Below are 22,822 nucleotides of genomic sequence, written 5' to 3' on the forward strand. Positions count from 1 at the left end.
TGGGTGAATTGGATATTCTGAATTCTCCCTCTGTGTACCCGAACAGGCGCCGGGATGTGGCGATGTGGGAATTTTCACAGTAACTTCATTGCCGTGTTAATGCAAGCCTACTTGTGATAATTATAAAGGTTCTTGTTATTACTTGATACTGATGAAATGGCGCTCATTTGAGATGCTTGCAGCTGCCTCTGGCCACTGCAACACTGAGATTTCCACAGTGAACTGAGCATGGCTTCCAGAAATTGCTGTTCGATTCTCATTTTTATAATGCAAAATCCGAATCATTATATTTCTCTAAGAGAAAGAAAAAGTAGATCAGTTAACTGTCCTCCCATAAATCTAGCATTAGGCTAAAATCCATAATTTAATTGGTGAATATTTACAAATGCATTTGTTAATCAAGGATGGACATCATTTTGTTGTTGAAGGCAATTCATGTTTGTGTTGTGTTTTTAAATGATATAAAGACTCTTCATTCATAAGAGATTAGGTGAAGACATCAAAAGAGAAAATGCTGGAAAATCTCAGCAGCTCTGGCAGCATCTGTAGGGAGAGAAAAGAGCAGACGTTTTGAGTCCAGATGACCCTTTGTCAAAGTTCAAAGACATTGTGGGTTAATTTATTGAGCCTAGGCGCATGAGAACAGATGTACATGGATAGAAAGCTTGCAGAAGTCAGCAGTAGAGCTTTGTGTCCTGCACTCTGCTCATCGGTTAAAGTGAAACTGCGACTGGATCTCCAGGTGAACTTCCCTTCCAGTGATGTCATGCTGCAATCCCGGAAAGGCATCTTCCAACAGTTTAATAGATTTAATAAATTTGGAATGGGTGTCAAATGTAGTTTAGAAGTTTTTCCTTTGTCGTCTCAAAGCCTCCACTCCACGGACGTCATATCCATATGGGCGGAATGGTGGCACAGTGGTTAGCACTTCTCCCTCCCAGCGCAAGGGACCTGGGATCAATTCCGGCCTCGGGTGACTGTGTGGAGTTTGTACTTTCTCCCCGTGTCTGCGTGGGGTTCCTCCGGGTGCTCTGGTTTCCTCCCACAGTCCAAAGATGTGCAGGTTAGACGGATTGACCATGTTAAATTGCCCCTTAGTGTCCAGGGGTGGGCAGGTTAGATGGGGTTACGAGGGTAGCACGGTACGAGATACGACGGTAGCACACGTGGCTAACACTGTGGCTTCACAGCGCCAGGGTCCCAGGTTCGATTCCCCGCTGGGTCACTGTCTGCGGAGCCTGCACGTTCTCCATGGGTTTCCTCCGGGTGCTCCGGCTTCCTCTTGCAGTCCAAAGAAGTGCAGGTTAGGTGGATGGGCCATGCTAAATTGCCCTTGGTGTCCAAAAAGTTTGGGAGGGGTTATGGGGATAGGGTGGAAGTGAGGTCCTAAGTGGGTTGGTGCAGACTCGATGGGCCGAATGGCCTCCTTCTGCACACTATGTTCTATGTATCTATGATGAGGTGTGGTGCTCTTTTCAGCGGGTCGGTATAGACTCAATCGGCCAAATGGTCTCCTTCTGCGCCGTAGAGATTCTATGATATCACATATCAAACAGTTCCAGTGCAGTAATAAGGCAGTGCTGCGCTGTCAGAGGTGCACCTTTAGAATGAGGCATTAATCTGGGTGCACTTGTGAAAAAGGAATAATGTTTGTTGCAGACAAATTGTAACCGCTCCTCACTATCCATTCCTCAGATGACTGTGATGGCGATAACCATTGAGGGGTATAGTCTTGAAGACCCTCTTCCCCTGACCGTTAAAGTCAGTGATCTCAACGATAATGCCCCCAAATTCACTAAAACGGAGTTCAGTGCAAATGTGGTCGAAGGCTCAGCAGTTGGTAAGGACCCAAAAGCGAAATACTGCGGGTGCGGGAAGTGAGAGCACGTCGAGTAGCATCTGTGGAGAGAAACATGGTTCAACATTTCAGGTTGATGTTGACAGTTCGACCTGAAACGTGAGCGCCCTTTCTCTCCACAGTTGATAAGAATGTATGGACTTAAGACTTTTATATTTGAAGGGCATTAATTGCAAATATTGGAGACTACCAGCCCTGGGGTTCACCCTGTTTGTGTTCCTTTTGGAAACTCGCTAAGCACAGGAGGGAGGAAGGAGTGGAAGAATAACCCCGTTATTGGGTTACGGGGATCGGGTGGAGGTGTGGACTTGGGTAGGGTTCTCTTTCCAGGGGCTGGTGCAGGCTCGATGGGCCGAATGGCCTCCTTCTGCACTTTAAATTCTATGATAAGCTGATGGAGTGGGTGGAGGCTCGTGTGGGGCAGAAATATCAGCACTGACCAGTTGGGCAGAATGACCTGTTTGTGCCATACTTTCTGTGCAATGCAACGAGGTTGTACTGACACTTTAATCAAAGTTTCAGGTTTTTGGTTTTTAAAATTTTTTTTCAAATTAAGGACAGAGAGAAGGGCAGGTTAACCGGGTGGTGAAAAAGGCAAATGGGACACTCACTTTCATCTATCGGGACATGGGTTACAAAAGCAGGGAGATCATGTTGGGGCTGTACAGAACTTTGGTGAGGCCACAGCTGGGGTGCTGTGTGCAATTTTGGTCGCCACATTATAGGAAGGATGTGATTGCAGTGGAAGGGGGTGCAGAGGCGATTCACCAGGATGTTACCTGGGATGGAACATTAAGAGAGGTTGGATAGGCTCGGATTGTTTTCTCTGGAGCAGAGAAGACTGAGGGGCGACCTGATCGAGGTGCACAAGATTATGAGGGGCGTGGATAGGGAGCAGCTGTTCCCTTTAGTTGACGGATCAGTTTCGAGGGGGCACAAGTTCAAGGTGAGGGGCGGGAGGATTTGAGGAAAAACCTTTTTACCCAGAGGGTGGTGACGGTCTGGAATGCACTGCCTGGGAGGGTGGTGTGGAATATCTAGGTAGGTGATTGAATTCATTCTGGACACCTACCTCATGTACTTGGGATGCAGAGTTATGATCTAAAATTGAGGCAAAAAACAGCCCGGCAGATACCACCAGACATCTTGGGTTCAATTGTAACTCTACCACCATAGCAGAAATGGTAGTGAACAGGTGGTTGACATTAACTTGAACTACTTAACGTCCTGTTTGATACCTTTCACAATCCACTGCTCTCCCGTGCAAGTGGGGGAGGGAACTGCCTGAAATTGGCGGGGTTCGTCTCCCGTTTCTCAACGTGACCTTCACTGAAAGTAACAGTCAGCTTTACACTTTTAGGCACAATTTTCCTGAAGCTCAACGCTACTGACCGCGATGAGCCCAACACCCCAAGAACGTCGCTGCGTTACAAGATTCTGTTGCAGCAGCCAGACTCAAAATATGGCCGGCTATTCTCTGTCGACGAGATCACGGGTGAAATCAAAACGAAGAGTGATAAACTGGACCGGGAGGTAAACTTCGTTTTCGTGTTCCCAAGTTTGAATCCCTCTCGCGTGTTTTTAGCTCCTAAAATTACAAAAAGTGAAGTTTGAAATGAACAGCCAGTCAAGTGATATCTGAAAGAGGGGGCTGGGTTACAAGTAACCTGTTGACGGCAGATTGGCTCTATCTTTGGGAGAGCCATCCAGAATTATGACCTATTAGTCATCAATAGACCCAGATCCAAGATGAGGAAAAACCCCCATGATGATGAACTGAGAAGCCAAGTGACCATGAAGCATGTATCTTGTGTCAGGTTAGGAATATGGAATGGATTAGACCATTCGGCCTGTCTAACTTGCCCCACCATTGAATTTGATCAAGGCTCCATTTTCCCACACTATCCCCACATCCCTTGGATGTCATAGAATCATAGAATCTACAATGCAGAAGGAGGCCATTCGGCCCATCAAGTCTGCATCGGCTCTTGGAAAGAGCACCCTACTTAAGCCCACACCTCCACCCTATCCCCGTAATCCAGCAACCCCATCTAACCTAAGGGCAATTTAGCATGGCCAATCCACCTAACCTGCACATCTTTGGACTGTGGGAGGAAACCGGAGCACCCGGAGGAAACCCACGCACATACGGGGAGGATATGCAGACTCCGCACAGACAGTGACCCAAGCCGGAATCGAACCTGGGACCCATGAGCTGTGAAGCCATTGTGCTAACCACAATGCTACCGTGCTGCCCCAAAAAGTGTAAAGCTAACTGTCATTAGTATCCACAAATCTATCCTTCTCTACCTTAATCAAACTCAACGACAGCAGTCAACAATGAGGTAGAATTCCCAAGATTCACCACCCTCAGAGTGAAGAAATTCCTCCTAATCTCAGCCTTAATTTGCCTGCCCCTTATCTCGAGATGTGTCCCCTAGTTTTAGACTCACCGGCGTGGGGAAACATCTACATCTACATTGTCATGTCCCGTAGAAACAATTTTTTGTAAGTTTCAATAAGGCTACTCCTCCATTCTTTGAAACTCTGGAGGAGCATAGGCCCAAATCGTCTCAATATCTCCCTTGTAAGACAATCCCGCTTTCCCAGGGATTAATCTGGTGACCCTCTGTTGCACTCCTTCCAAAGCAAGGATAATCCTTCCTTCAGATAAGGAGACCAAAACTATGCACCCTGCACGGCAAGCTGCAGCAAAACTTCCTTTACTTCTGTACTCAAATCTCCTCACCATGAAGGCCAACCTTTCATTTGCCTTCCTAATTACTTGCTGCACCTGCATGCTCGCTTTTTATTGACCCATGAACGAGGACATCCCGGTCCTTATCGACACCTGCACTTCCCAAACCTTCACCATTGAAGAAATACTCTGCCGCCATGTTATTTTTCTACTGCATTGGATAACTTCACACTTATTCACATTATATTCCATCTGCCACGTTCTAGCCCATTTACTTAGCCTGTCCAAGTCATCTTGAAACCTCCGTGGTTATTCATATGTACTGAATTATTTCACTTCCCATCAACAGTGGTTAGCACTGCTGCCTCACCGCGCCAGGGACTCGGGTTCAATTCCGACTTCAGGTGACTGTCTGTCTGTGTGGAGTTTGTTCTTTCTCCTGTGTCTGTGTGGGTTTCCTCCCACAGACCAAAGATGAGCAGGTTAGGTAGATTGGCCATTTTAAATTGCCCCTTTGGGTGGAGTTGCAGGAACAGGACGGGGGATTGGGCCTGGGTAAAGTTGGCCTTTTGAAGGGGCAGACTCGATGGGCCGAGTGGCGGCCTCCTGGAAATGAAATGAAGTGAAAATCGCTTATTGTCACAAGTAGGCTTCAAATGAAGTTACTGTGAAAAGCCCCTAGTCGCCACATTCCGGCGCCTGTTCGGGGAGGCTGGTACGGGAATCGAACCGTGCTGCTGGCCTGCCTTGGTCTGCTTTAAAAGCCAGCGATTTAGCCCAGTGTGCTAAACCAGTCCCTGCACTGCAGGGATTCTATGATTCTATTCTACGATTCCCCCATGTTCATTCTAGGTATCCTGCAATGCACAAACTGGGATGAGGATGATCAAATTCACCTTAAAACACACACCCCACACATCACTGAGGAATTAGTCGGTCTGGCTGAAGAATCTAGGTCACTGTCTCAAAATAAGTGATCAATCATTTAAGACTGAGATGAAATATGTCTTCATTTTAGAGGACTATCCATCCCCGGGACTGTGGATACTCGGTCATTGAGTAATAGAAATCAATCGATTTTTGTTTGTTGAGGGAACAGGGCTGGAAGGTGGAGTTAAGGTTATGGTGGATCACCAATGATCTTGGTGAATGGCGGTACAGGCCTGGTGCGACCAAACAAATGGTTTACTCCGGCTCGTACGGAAACCAAAATGCACTCCTGTTATTACGCTTGCCAGTTGCAATTGCATGCACTGTTTCATCTTTACATGCTCAATATTCTCAGGAATGGGACACTTATACTCTCACCGTCGAGGTTAGAGACATGGAGGGAAAAAGTGATGGATTATTTTCGAAAACAACTGTTGTTGTGCACGTCACTGATGCGAACGATAATCCTCCAACGTTTAAGGTCACCCAAGTAAGTTGCTGACGTCTGCGTAAAATGTAGTGACCTCTGTACATGAATGTACATGATCAATGTATGTAATTGTAGTACAGTAATTTCAACACTAGATGTCTCGCTATCAGATGGTATAAGAACGACTTTCCTACTTTTTCTGAGAGAGGGTGCTTCAGGAGAGTGAACAGGCAAGACCTCGATTAGCTAGAGAGAGAGAAGTTATAAGTTATTTCATTATTGATTGTTAGTTGGTTATCTTTATTATATTATATTTTATTTCTTTTACTAGTTGAGTATTAAGTACAAAGGACTTGCATAATATTATTTATATTACTCCTTTAAAAGAAGGCTACTGTTTATTTCATCGACTCGACTGGTTCAAAGAGTAATATATGTAATATAACATAAAATAGTCCAATATGGTTTGTTTTTGTTGAAAAGGCATTATCTTTCTTCTCTTGTGTATAGAAGCTTGTAGCGTGGAAGGAGCACAGTCAGCTGATCATTCTTGGGCTTGTCCTTTGGGGAGGGCTATTCAATTCACCCCGCTCCCTCTGTTCTACCTCCACAACCCTATAGTTTTCTATCCTCAAGTTTTTAATGAGTCTGCTATCTTTTCAGACTGCATATTCCAGATCGTAACAAAACTGAATTCTCCTCCTCCTTCCCCACTGCCTCCCTCTGGTTACTGACCCTCCTATTGGTGAAGACAAGTTTCATTTTATTTAATCCAGCAAAATCCCTTGGTGATTTTGGATGCTGCTATTAAATCTTAATCATTGCTCTCAGGAGAGCAATCCTAGAAATGGTTTCTGATTGGGGGGGGTCACCGTCTAACCATCACAAAGCCTGTCCACCATCTACAAGGCACAAGTCAGGTGATGGAATACTCTCCACTTGCCTGGATGAGCGCAGCTCCAACAACACTCAGGAAGCTCGGCACCATCCAGGACAAAGCAGCCCCGCTTGATTGCTCCCCCTTCTACAAACATTCAAACCCTCCACCACCACCGACTAACAGTGGCAGCCGTGTGCACCATCTACAAGAGGCACTACAGTAAATCACCAAGGTTCCTTAGACAGCACCTTCCAAACCCATGCCCACTACCATCTAGAAGGACAAGAGCAGCAGATACCTGGGAACCCCACCACCTGGAGATTCCCCTCCAAGTCACTCCCCATCCTGCCTTGGAAATATATCGGCCGTTCCTTCACTGTCGCTGGGTCAAAATCCTGGAATTCTTTCCCTAACAGCACAGTGGGTGTACCTACACCTCATGGAGTGCAGCAGTTCAAGAAGACAACTCACCACAGATTTCCTTCCTTGAGAGGCATTACCTTGTGTGGTTACGATAAAGTTATTTCCAAGACCTAAGCAATGACTATCTTTTCAAAATGTTCTGAGCCCTGGTTTTAATTTACCGCTCTTAAACATATATTAACTGTGTACTGCATTGTTGGTCATGTTCTCACCATTATTAAGCTTGAGCAAGTTTAATTGTGACTGTATTGACTTTTTAAAAAAGAAAAATTAGACAAATAGTTTTTAACATGAATTTTTTGTTTTCAGTATACCATAACTGTTAACGAGTCTGTAAGTGAGATAATGATCCTGCGCATACCTGTAGTGGATAAGGATTTGGCGAACACAAATGCTAGCAGAGCTGTGTTCACTATCACCAAGGGAAACGATGATGGAAATTTCAAAATCGTAACTGATTCCGAAACAAATGACGGCCTCCTGTATGTGGTCAAGGTAAGCAAACGGTGGTGTCTCTTTCTAAGAGTTCCTGCAGCAAACAATCTTGAGGTTTTCAATGAAACATTAACATGACGGCCGTTACAATCCATTGAATGAAAACAAGGGCATATTTTGGTCTCTAGCTAATTTTCGAGGTCAAAGTTATTTATTACGCAACTTCTGGATTGTTTGGGAGATGTTGTTTGAATGCTTCCAATCAATTTTCCACCTCTCCATACCAGCCGCAATCAAAGTCGCTGAACATCTTTGACTGCTGCATAACGTTTGGACCTTTAACACCGTTGATTGTGCCACCCTCATGGTTTATCGCGCTTGGTGTTGTGCGTAAGAGCGTGCGCAATTTATTTTATTCTAAAACCGATTACGACAATGTCGCAAACTTTAATTTAAACATTAAAATCATTTTATATCAGTTCAAATCAAAATTATCAGCGTTGCGCTAGATGAAAGTGGGGAAACGGGCTTGGGATGTGGCTGGGGGAAACTGCACTTGAATTCATGGAGTGCCTTTCCTAGCAGTGATCCGAGGAGCGTTTAATGAACTATTTTGAGGTAGGATTGCTTGGCTGCGGAGGTGAGTCGCCTGTTTAATGTATTCTCTCCTGTTCTGCAGCCACTGGATGCTGAGGCGACATCACAAATCCCATTAGAAATTGCAGTGGGGAATGAGGTGCCTCTGACCGGGAGTTCGGCCACAAGGCAAACTGCTTCAGTGATAGTTAAAGTGCTGGACATAGATGAAGGTCCAGAATTTGTACCAGCAGTCAAACAGCTCTGGACCAACGAAAATGTGGCCAAAGGGAAGCTTCTGGGTTCTTACACAGCAAGAGATCCCGAGTCTAAGAGCAGCGATGGCATCAGGTAGGGCCATTGCTTCCACAGCGTACTTCAGGTAAAGCAAGAAGGCACTTGCACCAATACCTTGCAAGGGCTCAGGATGTCCCAAAGCACTTTGCAGTTAATGCCATCATTAGTTACGTTGTAATGTAGTAGGGGAAATGTGACAGCCAATTTTCACACAGCAAGTTTCCACGAGCAGCAACATGGTAATGAAGAGTCTGATTTAGTGATGTTGGGTGAGGGGGCGAATGTTGGCCAGGACAATGGAACAGGAAATGCTTGTTTTATTCTTTCACAGTTGGTGGCAACAGTGCTGTTGTTTTTGAAGGTGTTTGTGTTTTTTTACGCATTGTCCTTCCTTATAAAGTATAGTGCAAGAGACATCTTGCTGGAATTATACAAAAAAAAGTGGCGTTATAGATCAGGAAAGATTGAGAAGGCTGAAATTTTCTCTGGGAAAAGTGAAGACTGCAGATTGACCTGATAGAGGTTATAGCACGGTTACAGCAAAGGAGGAGGCCATTTGGCCCATGGGCCTGATGTCCACGCAAGAGGAAATCTGCTAGTCCCACTCCCCAGCACTTTCCTCGGAACCTCGCAACTTATTTGACTTCAGATGCTTATCCAGTTAGTTCCCTTCCATGATTGAATCTTCCTCCTCCACATCCTCGAGCAGTGTGTTCCAGAGTCCAATCATTCGCTGTTTAAAAGGGAAAAAAATGCTTTTCTTCCCATCGCTTCTTCCATTCACCTTATGAAGGGTTTGTAAGGTTGGATGTAGAGAAGGTATTTACACTCGCAGGTAAGATGAGAAACACCAATATAAGAAGACTCACTAATAATCCTCGTAAAGAATTCGGGAGAAAGGTCTTTAGCCGGAGAGTGGTTAGAATGTGGAACCCGCTGCCCCAGGAGTATAAGAACATAAAAACTAGGAGCAGGAGTAGGCCATCTGGCCCCTCGAGCCTGCTCCACCATTCAGTGAGATCATGGCTGATCTTTTATGGACTCAGCTCCACTTTCCGGCCCGAACACCATAACCCTTTAATCCCTTTATTCTTCAAAAAACTATCTATCTTTATTTTAAAACCATTTAATGAAGGAGCCTCAACTGCTTCACTGGGCAAGGAATTCCATAGATTCACAACCCTTTGGGTGAAGACGTTCCTCCTAAACTCAGTCTTAAATCTACTTCCCCTTATTTTGAGGCAATGCCCCCTAGTTCTGCTTTCACCCGCCAGTGGAAACAACCTGCCCGCATCTATCCTATCTATTCCCTTCATAATCTTATATGTTTCTATAAGATACCCCCTCATCCTTCTAAATTTCAATGAGTACAGTCCCAGTCTACTCAACCTCTCCTCGTAATCCAACCCTTCAGCTCTGGGATTAACCTAGTGAATCTCCTCTGCACACCCTCCAGCGCCAGTACGTCCTTTCTCAGGTAAGGAGACCAAAACTGAACACACTACTCCAGGTGTGGCCTCACTAAAACCTTATACAATTGCAGCATAACCTCCCTAGTCTTAAAGTCCATCCCTCTAGCAATGAAGGACAAAATTCCATTCGCCTTCTTAATCACCTGTTGCACCTGTAAACCAACGTTTTGCGACTCATGCACTAGCACACCCAGGTCTCTCTGCACAGCAGCATGTTTTAATATTTGATCATTTAAATAATAATCCCTATGTTGAGACAAATATTTAAAGATGCACTTGAGGGGCAGCTGGGTGCACAGGATAAGCAAAGGGAGAAAAGATAGAAGGGTATGTGAATTATGTCAGATGCAGTATATAAGCCAGGACCAGTTTAGCTCAGTTGGCTAGATAGCTGGTCCGTGATGCAGAGCGAGGCCAGCAGTACAGGTTCAATTCCTGTACCGGAAGGCTTTCAACTTTTCCCCTCACCTGGACTCAATTTGCCAAATGGCCTCCTTCTGCACTATGATTCCCAAAGAAATGTTTCCTAGCTTCTCCCCTGAAAAGGCTGGCTCTGACGTTTAAGATTATAACCCGTCTTGTCTTTGAATCTCCCACCTACATTCTATCATTCTATCCACCATTCAATTCCTGTACCGGCTGAGGTTATTCATGAAGGTCCCGCCTTCTCAACCTTGCCCCTCGCCTGAGGTGTGGTGATCCTCAGGTTAAATCACCACCAGACAGCTCTCCCCCTCAAAAAAAGGGAAAAGCCACCTTATGACCCACCTGGCACTAATGGCCACTTTACCTAGTATGTACCAACATGCTGAATGGTCTGTTCCTGTGATAATATTTGGCAAGTCAAAAAGCCAACCCATCAATGAAGATGCAAGAATGTTTCATTTTGTATTGTGTGTAGGTCAAATTGTACTGACTGAACTAGATGTTGATGTGAAATAAAGCAGATTATAGATTCAATCACCGTAACCTTGCAGATATTGAAGAGCTACACATATAATGAAGTGTTCGACATTAGGGAGATATTTGCAGTTGTGAGGGAGATTACAAAGCTTGCGGCCTATATATACAAGATACTTGCTAATAGATCCAATAAGGAGTTCAGCAGAAAGGGTGGCACGGTGGTGCAGTGGTTAGGACTGATGCCTACGGTGCTGAGGACCCGGGTTCAATCCTGGACCCGGGTTCAATCCCAGCCCCGGGTCACTGTCTGTGTGGTGTTTGCACATTCTCCCAGTGTCTGCATGGGTCTCACCCCCCACAACCCAAAGATGTGCAGGGTAGATGGATTGGCCACGCTAAATTGCCCCTTAATTGGAAAAAAATAATTGGGTACTCTAAAATTTGAGTTCAGGCGAAGCTTTACCATATAAAATATATTTCACTTTTCACAATTATGCAGTACTGTGCAGGCTCATCTTCTGCAAGCTAATTCAGTTATTCACCAACAACTCGTATAACACACGTATAAGTATATATTATGTAGATATAGTGTATATATTACATAGACATAGCATACATATATATAGTATATATATAATATATATGTATATTATATATGGTGTGTATATATAGTATATAGTGTGTATATATATTATATAGATATATCTATATATATATATTTCTTGAGTTATGAATTGTTTGTGAGATGCTTCACGGCAGCCCCTGTGCCACATAGAGATATTAAGCTAGATGACCGAAAGCTTGGCCAAAGTTTTGAGGAGTGTCATACAGGAGGCAGTAGAGAGTTTGAGGGAGAGAATTCCAGAGTTTGGAGCCCAGGCAGATGAAGGTTCATAAGTATGTGTTTATTTAATAAATGTCCATTCAAGTGGAGCAGTAAGCTTTTAATTGAACGTTCTTCGTGGCAGGATGTATGATTGGAAAGGAGCTAACTTCTGAAATGTTTTATTTCTTGTTTGACTATCTAGATACAGGGAGCTAATTGATCCGGCAGATTGGGTTACCATCGATGCAAAAACTGGTGCTATCAAGACTACTGCTGTGCTGGACAGAGAATCTGAATTTGTAAAACATAATAAGTACAATGTTACAGTGCTGGCCATACAAGATGGTAAGTACAAATTTAATGTGTATTTTTTATGCTGTAATTCGTACAGTTTGGAAAAAATATGCTGGCTTCATAGATCTTCTCAGTAATGGCAATCAAGAAGCCGATTGTGTTAAGCGGCACCTCTTTGGCCAAAAGGTTAGGTTTGCTCCTTTAGCTGTGCACACAGCCCACTTTATGAACATACAAACTAGGAGCAGTAGTCGGTCACTAAACCCCTGTGAGCATGCTCCGCCATTCAATAAGATCATGGTTGATCAGATCGTAACCTTCGACCTCCCCCCAATAACCCCCCCCCCCCCCCCCCCTTGCTTACCAAGAATCTATCTACCTCTACCTTCAAAAATCAGTCAAAGATTCTGCTTCCGCTGCCTATTGAGGAAGAGAGTTCCAAAGACTGGCGACCCTCAGAGAAAATGTCTCACTTCTCATCTTAAAGGGGTGAGCCTTTCGTCTTAAACCATGACCCCCTAATTCTCGATCCTCTCACAAGAGGAAGCATTCCCTCCACATACAACCCGTCAAAGCCCCTCAAGATCTGATATGCTTCGATCAAGTTGCTTCTTGCTGTTCTCTGAACTCCAGCGGATGTAAGCCTATCCTGTCCAACCTGCCTATTCCAGGTATTAGTTTAGGAAACCCTCTCTTAACTGCGAATGCATTTGCATCCTTCCTCAAATAAGGAGACTAATATTATACACAGTATTCCAGGTGTACAGGACGGACTAACAAGGCAATGGAATACTCCATGAATGGTAGGATGTTGGGAAGGACAGGAGGACATTGGTGTGCATGTCCAAAGATCCCTCAAGGCAGCAGGACAGGTGGTTAAGGTGGCATATGGGATACTTGCCTTTATTCGCCGAGGCATAGAATATTAGAGCAGAAGGTTACGATAGAGCTGTATAAAAAGCTTGTTGGGCCACAGCTAGAGTACTGCGTGCATTCTGGTCGCCGCCCTATATGAAAGATGATTGCACTAGAAAGGGTGCAGAGGAGATTCACCAGGATGTTGCCTGGGCTGGAACATTTCAGCTATCAAGAGAGACTGGGTAGGCTGGGCTTGTTTTCCTTGGAACAGAGAAGGCTGAGGGAGGTCCCGATTGAGGTGTAAAAAAAATTATGAGTGGCATAGGGTGGATGGGAAGGAACCTTTCCCCATTGGCAGAAGGTTCAATAACCAGGGGGCATAGATTTAAGGTAAGGGTTGGAGATTCCGAGGGGATGCGAGGAAAAACCTTTTCACCCAGAGGGTGGTGGGGATCTGGAACACACGGCCTGAAAGGGTGGTGGAGGCAGGAACCTTCAACATTTAAAATGAGCACTTCAAAACGCCAGGGCATACAAGGCTATGGATCAAGTGCTGGAAAATGGGATTAGAATAGATAGGTGCTTGATGGCCAGCACAGACACAATGGGCCGAGTGGCCCCTTTCGGTGCTATAAAACTCTGATTCTTGAGAGGAGAGAAAAGAGTACAGTCCGAATGAGGATGGGAAGAAGAGTGACTGTTTAAATAAGATTGGGGGAAGACAAAGGCATGATTCGAGTGGACGAAATAATGCTGGGTGATGGAGAATAACAAAAGTACTGGTATATAATCAGAACGAGAGAATGTTGAGAACTGCCTACTTGAGAAGAGTAAATATTTTGTTTCATGGGATGTCATGGTGACGTTGGCAAGGCCAGCATTAAAAATGCTCATCCTTAATTGTCCTTGAATAGAGTGTCTTGCTTGGCCATTTCAGGGGGCAGTTAAGAGTCCAACTGCATTGCTTTGGTGGAATTTCTTCAGCTTGCACAGGAGACATCAATTTTCTGTTGAATTGAAATCCATTGAGCTGAAGAAAATATCCATTTTTGGGAATGTGTAGTGCCTCACTCTGCAACTGGGTCCTCGACTTCCTGACCCATAGACCACAATCAGTAAGAATAAACAACAACATCTCCTCCACAATAGTCCTCAATACCGGGGCCCCGCAAGGCTCCGTACTCTGCCCCCGACTATACTCCCTGTACACGCACGACGGCGTGTAAAAATTTGGCTCTAATTCCATCTACAGGTTTGCTGACGACCGTAGTGGGTCGGATCTCGAACAACGATGAGTCAGAATGCAGGAGGGAGCTGAAGAACCTAGTGGTGTAATGACAACAATCTCTCCCTCAACGTTGGCAAAACTAAAGAGCTCCGTCCATGCCCCTGCCTTGAGTCCATTGTTTCAGGTGTAACATTCCTGGAATGTCCAGCAAGGCGCAGAACCATGGAACAGGGGTTGGATGGATCCCTGCACTGTAGCTCTTAATTGATAGACTGTCCAAATAAACTGGTCTGAAAATTATCTTGTCTCATTTCATGCAAATTGAAACATTTGAGATTTTTAAACATTCTGTATTTCACTTACCATTTGGTCTTTTCTTTTTTTTGTTCCATAGGAGTTCCTCCAAGAATTGGAACTGGAACTGTGGTCATAAACCTGAATGATGTCAATGACAATGTTCCAATAATTATCAATGATCATTTGTATATTTGCGAGAATGGAAACCAGCAATTTGTGAATGTATCAGCTGAGGATCTTGATGCGACGCCTAATTCGGCTCCATTTACCTTTCTGCTATCAGATAGCCCACCAGAGATTAAAAAAAATTGGTTAATCTCCGAGAAAATGGGTATAGTTTAAAAAAAAAAAAAAAATCTTCATTGCTTTGGTTGTTTAGATCTGCTGAGTCTGATATTTCAGTGTATGTAAACAGCGTCATCACCGAATGCCACTTTGCACAATTACTATCAAAGGAAAATCTTGTAATAAGCTCAGCAGGTCTGGCGGCATCTGTGGAGAAAGAAAGAGTTCTTAGAAGGGTCATTTAGATCCAAAACGTTAACTCTGTTTCTCCCTCCACAGATGCTGCCAGACCCGCTGAGATTATCCAGCAGTTTTCTGTTTTTATTTCAGATTTCCAGCTTCTGCAGTATTTTGCTTTCAATATTGAAAGAGTTGCCGTTTCGAGTCTAGATGGCTTGAGTATTTTGCTTTGATTTTATCTGCAGTATTTTGCTCTTACTTTAGCCTGTAAATCTTGCGTTATTTTGATATCTTTAGTGAGGTGGGGTCACAGTCAAGAATGCACCAGTTACTGATTGGATAGTGTTGATGGTGTGCATGCATGTGCGCAGAGTATTTGAGAAGGAAGGATGTGGTCATCTTTACATTATTTAGAACTTGCCTTTACTTTGATTTTTGAAAATTCATTGCCTTTGGATATGGTAGATAATGAACGAATTGACCTAGGTTTGCACGGTAAAGAAGATAAAAGCATTGTGTGAAGCAAACTGTTGCCAGTTGGAAGAACTTTTTCTGCTTGTGTTAAGTGCTAGTTACATGGGGTTGATCATTATCAATGATGGCCGGTTTAGCTCCGTTGGCTGGACGGCTGGTTTGTGATGCAGAGCAAGGTCAACAGCGGGGATTCAGTCCCTATACCGGCTGAGGTTATTCATGAAGGCCTGGTCCTCTCAACCTTGCCTCTCGGCTGAGGTGTGGTGATCCTCAGGTTAAATCACCACCAGTCAGCTCTCAAAGAGGAGAGCAGCCTATGGTCATCTGGGGCTGTGACGACTTTACTTTATAACTTCATAATCTGCTTGATTCTATAATACATCAGGAGTTTGACATAATATTTTAAATAATCAGTTTTGAAAGAACTTGTTTAATCCTTGCAACTTGGAAGAAATGGTATTGTTTGATTTACTACTGCCAGCTCATTGCATTCTCCTGTCTCCCAGGATCTTATGCCTTTGTAAGACCGGTAGGTACACTTCCTGTTGGTTATTATGAAGTTCCTATCATGATTCAGGACCAGCAGCATCGGGGGAAAGAACAAATCTTGAAGATTATGATCTGCAACTGCCCCAACAATGAAAATTGTGCCGGGAAACTTGCATCGGGAAGTGCTGTCCTTGGTGGAATGGGAATCCTAGTCATGTTGTTGGCTGCGTTATTACTGCTTTGTAAGTTTTTTTTTCAAAAGTTTGCTCTATCATTTGAGACGGGCAAGACGACTAGGGGCTTTTCACAGAAACGTCATAGTGTTAAATGTAAGCCTACTTGTGACAGTAATAAAGATTATTATTATTAATTAAACATTTCTGTGGTAAAAGCTTGGAGATGAGGGGAAGGGGGCAAAGAAAAATCCTGGTTTTGTTCAGTGGCAATACAGCTACTTGAGGCTGTGTACACACAATGAATTAAATGAAATGAAATGAAAGCCGCTTATTGTCACGAGTAGGCTTCAATGAAGTTACTGTGAAAAGCCCCAGGTCACCACATTCCAGCGCCTGTTCGGGGAGGCTGGTACGGGAATTGAACCGAGGCTGGTACGGGAATTGAACCAAGGCTGGCCTGCCTTGGTCTGCTTTAAAAGCCAGCTATTTAGCCCAGTGTGCTAAACCAGCCCCAATGAATAATGAATAATCGCTTATTGTCACAAGTAGGCTTCAATGAAGTTGCTGTGAAAAGCCCCTAGTAGCTGTTATGGTTTTTATTGGTTCAATCAACAATGGGGAAACATTGGCAGCTGATGGGATTTAAAATCCATGCATTTAATTGCTAAAATCTGGAATACAAGATAGTCCAGAAACGGTGCTGCAAAACTACTATTTATTGATTGTTGTGAAACCCCATTTTGTGGTTTAAAAAATATATATATATAATTTCATTCATGACATGTGGACGTTGCTGGCTGTATCAGTGTTTATTGCCCACCCCTAATTGCCCTCGAGCTGAGTGACTTGCTCGGCCATTTCGGAGCGCAGTTAAAAGTTGGTGCAGGTTCTGGAGTTGCGTGTAGGCCAGACCAGGGGTGGGATTCTCCGCGCCGAAATTGTGTTCGTCGCGGGGGCGGAGAATGGGCGTTGACGTCAAAATCTGGCGCGACGTCACTCCTACTATTCTTTGGTCCCTGCGGTAGGGTGGCCATTGACAGAGGCCCCCGTGGCAATTCTCCGATGAAAACTGGCCAAGTTCCCGACAGGCGGCTTTTTGGTACAATGGACTCCCGGTTTCTTTCTTTCTTCATTGAATTAAAATTTCACCATCTGGCGCGGAGGGATTTGTACCCCGGTCGTCCAGAGCGTTACCTTAATTTTAAAGTGTGCAACAATCTTCTCATCCTTCACAGGCTTACTCCTGGCAGCTGTTGCATTGTATTGCGGAGGTGACGAAAAGAAGAAACCAGCGTTGTATCCCGAAACAGCTTATCACCAAAGCCTCATTGTCTCTAATGAAGAGGGTGGTGGTCAGCAAGATAAGGTGGGTTATCTCCGATTCACATCTCTCGTGAGCTGAAGTGGCCGTTCAGTAGCTGGAAATACCGCCACTTTGTCAGAAGGTTACGAATTCAAAATCCAGGCTCGCGCTTGCTCTTCAGCGTCTTTTAGAAGGGGGTCACGGCGTGCCGGGTTGTGGTGAAAACCAAAGATCCCGTGGCACCGTTTTGAAGAGGGGCAGGGGCGGTTGTCCCAGTGTCCGATCCAACATTTATCTTTTAATTCATTTCCACGGGATCTGGGCGTCGCTGGCTAGGCCAGCATTTATTGCCCTTCAGAAGGGCAACCATATCATTTAAAAAGAAACTATGTTATGTGGCCATTTATCGTGTTGGTGGTTGTGGAAGCTTCCTGCCTACACATTTGCCGATGCGTATCTCGTGTCCTACATTATAGCCGTGACCAGGCGTCAAACTACCTCTGTTGGCTTAAAACACTTTGGGACTTCTAGAGGGATTGTGTAAATGCAAGTTCTTTTCTTGGATCTTGACTGTACCATAGTCAAAATGGGAATTAAACAAATAAGGCGACACGTCATAGATCGCAGTTATGTAAATGTGGTCACACCCAAGGTGCAGGCAGAGAAATGGGTGACCACCAGAAAGGGCAGGCAGTCAGTGCAGGAATCCCCTGTGGTTGTCCCCCTCTCGAACAGGTATATCCCTTTGGATACTGTCGGGGGGGATAGCCTATCAGGGGAAAACAGCAGCAGCAGCCAGAGCAGTGGCACCACGGCTGGCTCTGATGTTCAGAAGGGAGGGTCAAAGAGCAGAAGAGTAATAGTAATAGGGGACTCTATAGTAAGGGGCACAGATAGGCGCTTCTGTGGACGTGAAAGAAACTCCAGGATGGTATGTTGCCTCCCTGGTGCCAGGGTCCAGGATGTCTCCGAATGGGTAGAGGGCATCCTGAAGGGGGAGGGCAAACAGACCGAGGTCGTTGTACATATTGGTACTAACGACATAGGCAGGAAGGGGCATGAGGTCCTGCAGCAGGAGTTCAGGGAGCTAGGCAGAAAGTTAAAAGACAGGACCTCTAGGGTTGTAATCTCGGGATTACTCCCTGTGCCACGTGCCAGTGAGGCTAGAAATAGGAAGATAGAGCAGCTAAACACGTGGCTAAACACCTGGTGTAGGAGGGAGGGTTTCCGTTATCTAGACCACTGGGAGCTCTTCCGGGGCAGGTGTGACCTATATAAGGACGGGTTGCATCTAAACCGGAGAGGCATAAATATCCTGGCCGCGAGGTTTGCTAGTGTCACACGGGAGGGTTTAAACTAGTATGGCAGGGGGGTGGGCACGGGAGCAATAGGTCAGAAGGTGAGAGCATTGAGGGAGAACTAGGGAATAGGGACAGTGGGGCTCTGAGGCAGAGCAGACAGGGAGAAGTTGCTGAATACAGCGGGTCTGGTGGCCTGAAGTGCATATGTTTTAATGCAAGAAGTATTACAGGTAAGGCAGATGAACTTAGAGCTTGGATTAGTACTTGGAACTATGATGTTGTTGCCATTACAGAGACCTGGTTGAGGGAAGGGCAGGATTGGCAGCTAAACGTTCCAGGATTTAGATGTTTCAGGCGGGATAGAGGGGGATGTAAAAGGGGAGGCGGAGTTACGCTACTGGTTCGGGAGAATATCACAGCTGTACTGCGGGAGGACACCTCCGAGGGCAGTGAGGCTATATGGTTAGAGATCAGGAATAAGAAGGGTGCAGTCACAATGTTAGGGGTTTACTACAGGCCTCCCAACAGCCAGTGGGAGATCGAGGAGCAGATAGGTAGACAGATTTTGGAAAAGAGTAAAAACAACAGGGTTGTGGTGATGGGAGACTTCAACTTCCCCAATATTGACTGGGACTCACTTAGTGCCAGGGGCTTAGACGGGGCGGAGTTTGTAAGGAGCATCCAGGAGGGCTTCTTAAAACAATATGTAGACAGTCCAACTAGGGAAGGGGCGGTACTGGACCTGGTATTGGGGAATGAGCCCGGCCAGGTGGTAGATGTTTCAGTAGGGGAGCATTTTGGTAACAGTGACCACAACTCAGTAAGTTTTAAAGTACTGGTGGACAAGGATAAGAGTGGTCCTAGGATGAATGTGCTAAATTGGGGGAAGGCTAATTATAACAATATTAGGCGGGAACTGAAGAACATAGATTGGGGGCGGATGTTTGAGGGCAAATCAACATCTGACATGTGGGAGGCTTTCAAGTGTCAGTTGAAAGGAATTCAGGACCGGCATGTTCCTGTGAGGAAGAAGGATAAATACGGCAATTTTCGGGAACCTTGGATAACGAGAGATATTGTAGGCCTCGTCAAAAAGAAAAAGGAGGCATTTGTCAGGGCTAAAAGGCTGGGAACAGATGAAGCCTGCATGGAATATAAGGAAAGTAGGAAGGAACTTAAGCAAGGAGTCAGGAGGGCTAGAAGGGGGTCACGAAAAGTAATTGGCAAATAGGGTTAAGGAAAATCCCAAGGCTTTTTACACGTACATAAAAAGCAAGAGGGTAGCCAGGGAAAGGGTTGGCCCACTGAAGGATAGGCAAGGGAATCTATGTGTGGAGCCAGAGGAAATGGGCGAGGTACTAAATGAATACTTTGCATCAGTATTCACCAAAGAGAAGAAATTGGTAGATGTTGAGTCTGGAGAAGGGTGTGTAGATAGCCTGGGTCACATTGAGATCGAAAAAGACGAGGTGTTGGGTGTCTTAAAAAATATTATGGTAGATAAGTCCCCAGGGCCTGATGGGATCTACCCCAGAATACTGAAGGAGGCTGGAGAGGAAATTGCTGAGGCCTTGACAGAAATCTTTGGATCCTCACTGTCTTCAGGGGATGTCCCGGAGGACTGGAGAATAGTCAATGTTGTTCCTCTGTTTAAGAAGGGTAGCAAGGATAATCCCGGGAACTACGGGCCGGTCAGCCTTACTTCAGTGGTAGGGAAATTACTGGAGAGAATTCTTCGAGACAGGATCTACTCCTATTTGGAAGCAAATGGACGTATTAGTGAGAGGCAGCACGGTTTTGTGAAGGGGAGGTCGTGCCTCACTAACTTGATAGAGTTTTTCGAGGAGGTCACTAAGATGATTGATGCAGGTAGGGCAGTGGATGTTGTCTATATGGACTTCAGTAAGGCCTTTGACAAGGTCCCTCATGGTAGACTAGTACAAAAGGTGAAGTCACATGGGATCGGGGTGAGCTGGCAAGGTGGATACAGAACTGGCTAGGTCATAGAAGGCAGAGAGTAGCAATGGAAGGATGCTTTTTTAATTGGAGGGCTGTGACCAGTGGTGTTCCACAGGGATCAGTGCTGGGACCTTTGCTCTTTGTAGTATATATAAATGATTTGGAGGAAAATGTAACTGGTCTGATTAGTAAGTTTGCAGACGACACAAAGGTTGGTGGAATTGCGGATAGCCATGAGGACTGTCAGAGGATACAACAGGATTTAGATTGTTTGGAGACTTGGGCGGAGAGATGGCAGATGGAGTTTAATCCGGACAAATGTAAGGTAATGCATTTTGGAAGGTCTAATGCAGGTAGGGAATATACGGTGAATGGTAGAACCCTCAAGAATATTGAAAGTCAAAGAGATCTAGGAGTACAGGTCCACAGGTCATTGAAAGGGGCAACGCAGGTGGAGAAGGTAGTCAAGAAGGCATACGGCATGCTTGCCTTCATTGGCCGGGGCATTGAGTATAAGAATTGGCAAGTCATGTTGCAGCTGTATAGAACCTTAGTTAGGCCACACTTGGAGTACAGTGTTCAATTCTGGTCGCCACACTACCAGAAGGATGTGGAGGCTTTAGAGAGGGTGCAGAAGAGATTTACCAGAATGTTGCCTGGTATGGAGGGCATTCGCTATGAGGAGCAGTTGAATAAACTCGGTTTGTTCTCACTGGAACGAAAGAGGTTGAGGGGAGACCTGATAGAGGTTTACAAAATTATGAGGGGCATAGACAGAGTGGATAGTCAGAGGCTTTTCCCCAGGGTAGAGGGGTCAATTACTAGGGGGCATAGGTTTAAGGTGAAAGGGGCAAGGTTTAGAGTAGATGTACGAGGCAAGTTTTTTACGCAGAGGGTCGTGGGTGCCTGGAACTCGCTACCGGAGGAGGTGGTGGAAGCAGGGACGATGGTGACATTTAAGGGGCATCTTGACAAATACATTGGGCCGAATGGCCTTACTTCCACTCCTATGTCTTATGGTCTTATGAATTGGATGGGAATAGAGGGATACGGACCCAGGAAGTGTAGAAGATTGTAGTTTAGTCGGGCAGCATGGTCGACACGGGCTTGGAGGGCCGAAGGGCCTGTTCCTGTGCTGTACATTTCTTTGTTCTTTGTTCTTTGTATGTGACAAGGGGGCTATGGATTCACTGTCACCCAAATGCTGACAATTTACGTGCGCTTTTAACTTTTATCAATTATTTAAATGCTCGTGATCCAGGTTCCTTGGCAGAACCTCCCAGCACTGGATTGGGCTTGTCTATAGTCGTGTGTACCGAGGTGCAGTGAAAAGTATTTTTCTGCGAGCAGCTCAACAGATCATTAAGTACTTGAAAATAAAAGAAAATGTATAATGGGGCAACACAAGGTATACAATATCACTACATAAACACCGGCATCGGATGAAGCAGACAGGGGTGTAGTGTTAATATGGTCAGTCCATAAGAGTCCATTTAGGAGTCTGGTAACAGTGGGGAAGAAGCTGTTTTTGAGTGCGTTCGTGCGTCATTAGGTGGAAGATGCCACACTGCACGATCTGTCTAGTCTTTTGCTGTCGATGTTTAACCTCGGACCTGTCCCTTTCCATTAACCCATTCTGTATTAAAAGCCTGCGCCCTGCTATCTTCAGTTTCCATTTGGAGCTTTTTGTGGGGGGGTGGGGGGGGGCGGTTATTGCTTCCTTGCAGTCAGCAACTGCAAAAGCTAAAAATCCCACACGTCCCAATCCACTTGAATATTTCTCTGCCTCCATTTCAGTTCCCTTTTCCTTCTCTCAAGTGGTACAGTGTAGCAGGAAGCCATTCGGCCTCTTGTGCTGAAGAGGTATTCAATTAGTGCTTCACCCCTACTCTTTCCCCCCCCCCCCCCCCCCCCCCAAACCACCTCCCCACCCACCCATAGTCCTATCGCTTTCAAGAATTCATCCAATTTCCATTTGAAATTACTATTCAATCTGCTTCCACCCCCCTTTCAGACAGTGCATTTCAGAGCATCACAACTCGCTGCGTAAAGCACTGTCCTCTTATCCCCCTCCGGTTCTTTTGCCAGCTATCTTAAATTGTGTAATTTAAAAACAGAAAATTCTCGAAAACCTCAGCCGGGCGGGACACATCTGTGGAGGGTGAAACGGGATTAATGTTTGGAGTCCGTGCAACGCCTTCGGGGGTTGAAGAAAAGTAGAAAATTACTCCTACCCATGTTTTAATTTGT

General features: G+C 45.2%; 1 protein-coding gene across 2 annotated transcripts in view; it reads left to right on the forward strand.

Moving 5' to 3' along the window:
• The window catches only part of LOC140385879 (desmocollin-3-like), a 51,729-nt gene that overhangs the window by 21,922 nt on the left and 6,985 nt on the right, over positions 1 to 22,822 (forward strand). For both annotated transcript variants that reach the window (XM_072468489.1, XM_072468488.1), the window contains 9 exons: positions 1,696 to 1,840; positions 3,219 to 3,391; positions 5,842 to 5,976; positions 7,529 to 7,714; positions 8,334 to 8,581; positions 11,931 to 12,073; positions 14,503 to 14,736; positions 15,851 to 16,075; positions 17,245 to 17,375. In XM_072468489.1, the coding sequence (XP_072324590.1) occupies positions 1,696 to 1,840; positions 3,219 to 3,391; positions 5,842 to 5,976; positions 7,529 to 7,714; positions 8,334 to 8,581; positions 11,931 to 12,073; positions 14,503 to 14,736; positions 15,851 to 16,075; positions 17,245 to 17,375 (1,620 nt within the window). The remainder of the gene's footprint in view (positions 1 to 1,695; positions 1,841 to 3,218; positions 3,392 to 5,841; positions 5,977 to 7,528; positions 7,715 to 8,333; positions 8,582 to 11,930; positions 12,074 to 14,502; positions 14,737 to 15,850; positions 16,076 to 17,244; positions 17,376 to 22,822) is intronic.

Source organism: Scyliorhinus torazame, chromosome 11 (assembly GCF_047496885.1).
Source record: "Scyliorhinus torazame isolate Kashiwa2021f chromosome 11, sScyTor2.1, whole genome shotgun sequence".
In the NCBI taxonomy this organism is placed as follows: Eukaryota; Metazoa; Chordata; class Chondrichthyes; order Carcharhiniformes; family Scyliorhinidae; genus Scyliorhinus; species Scyliorhinus torazame.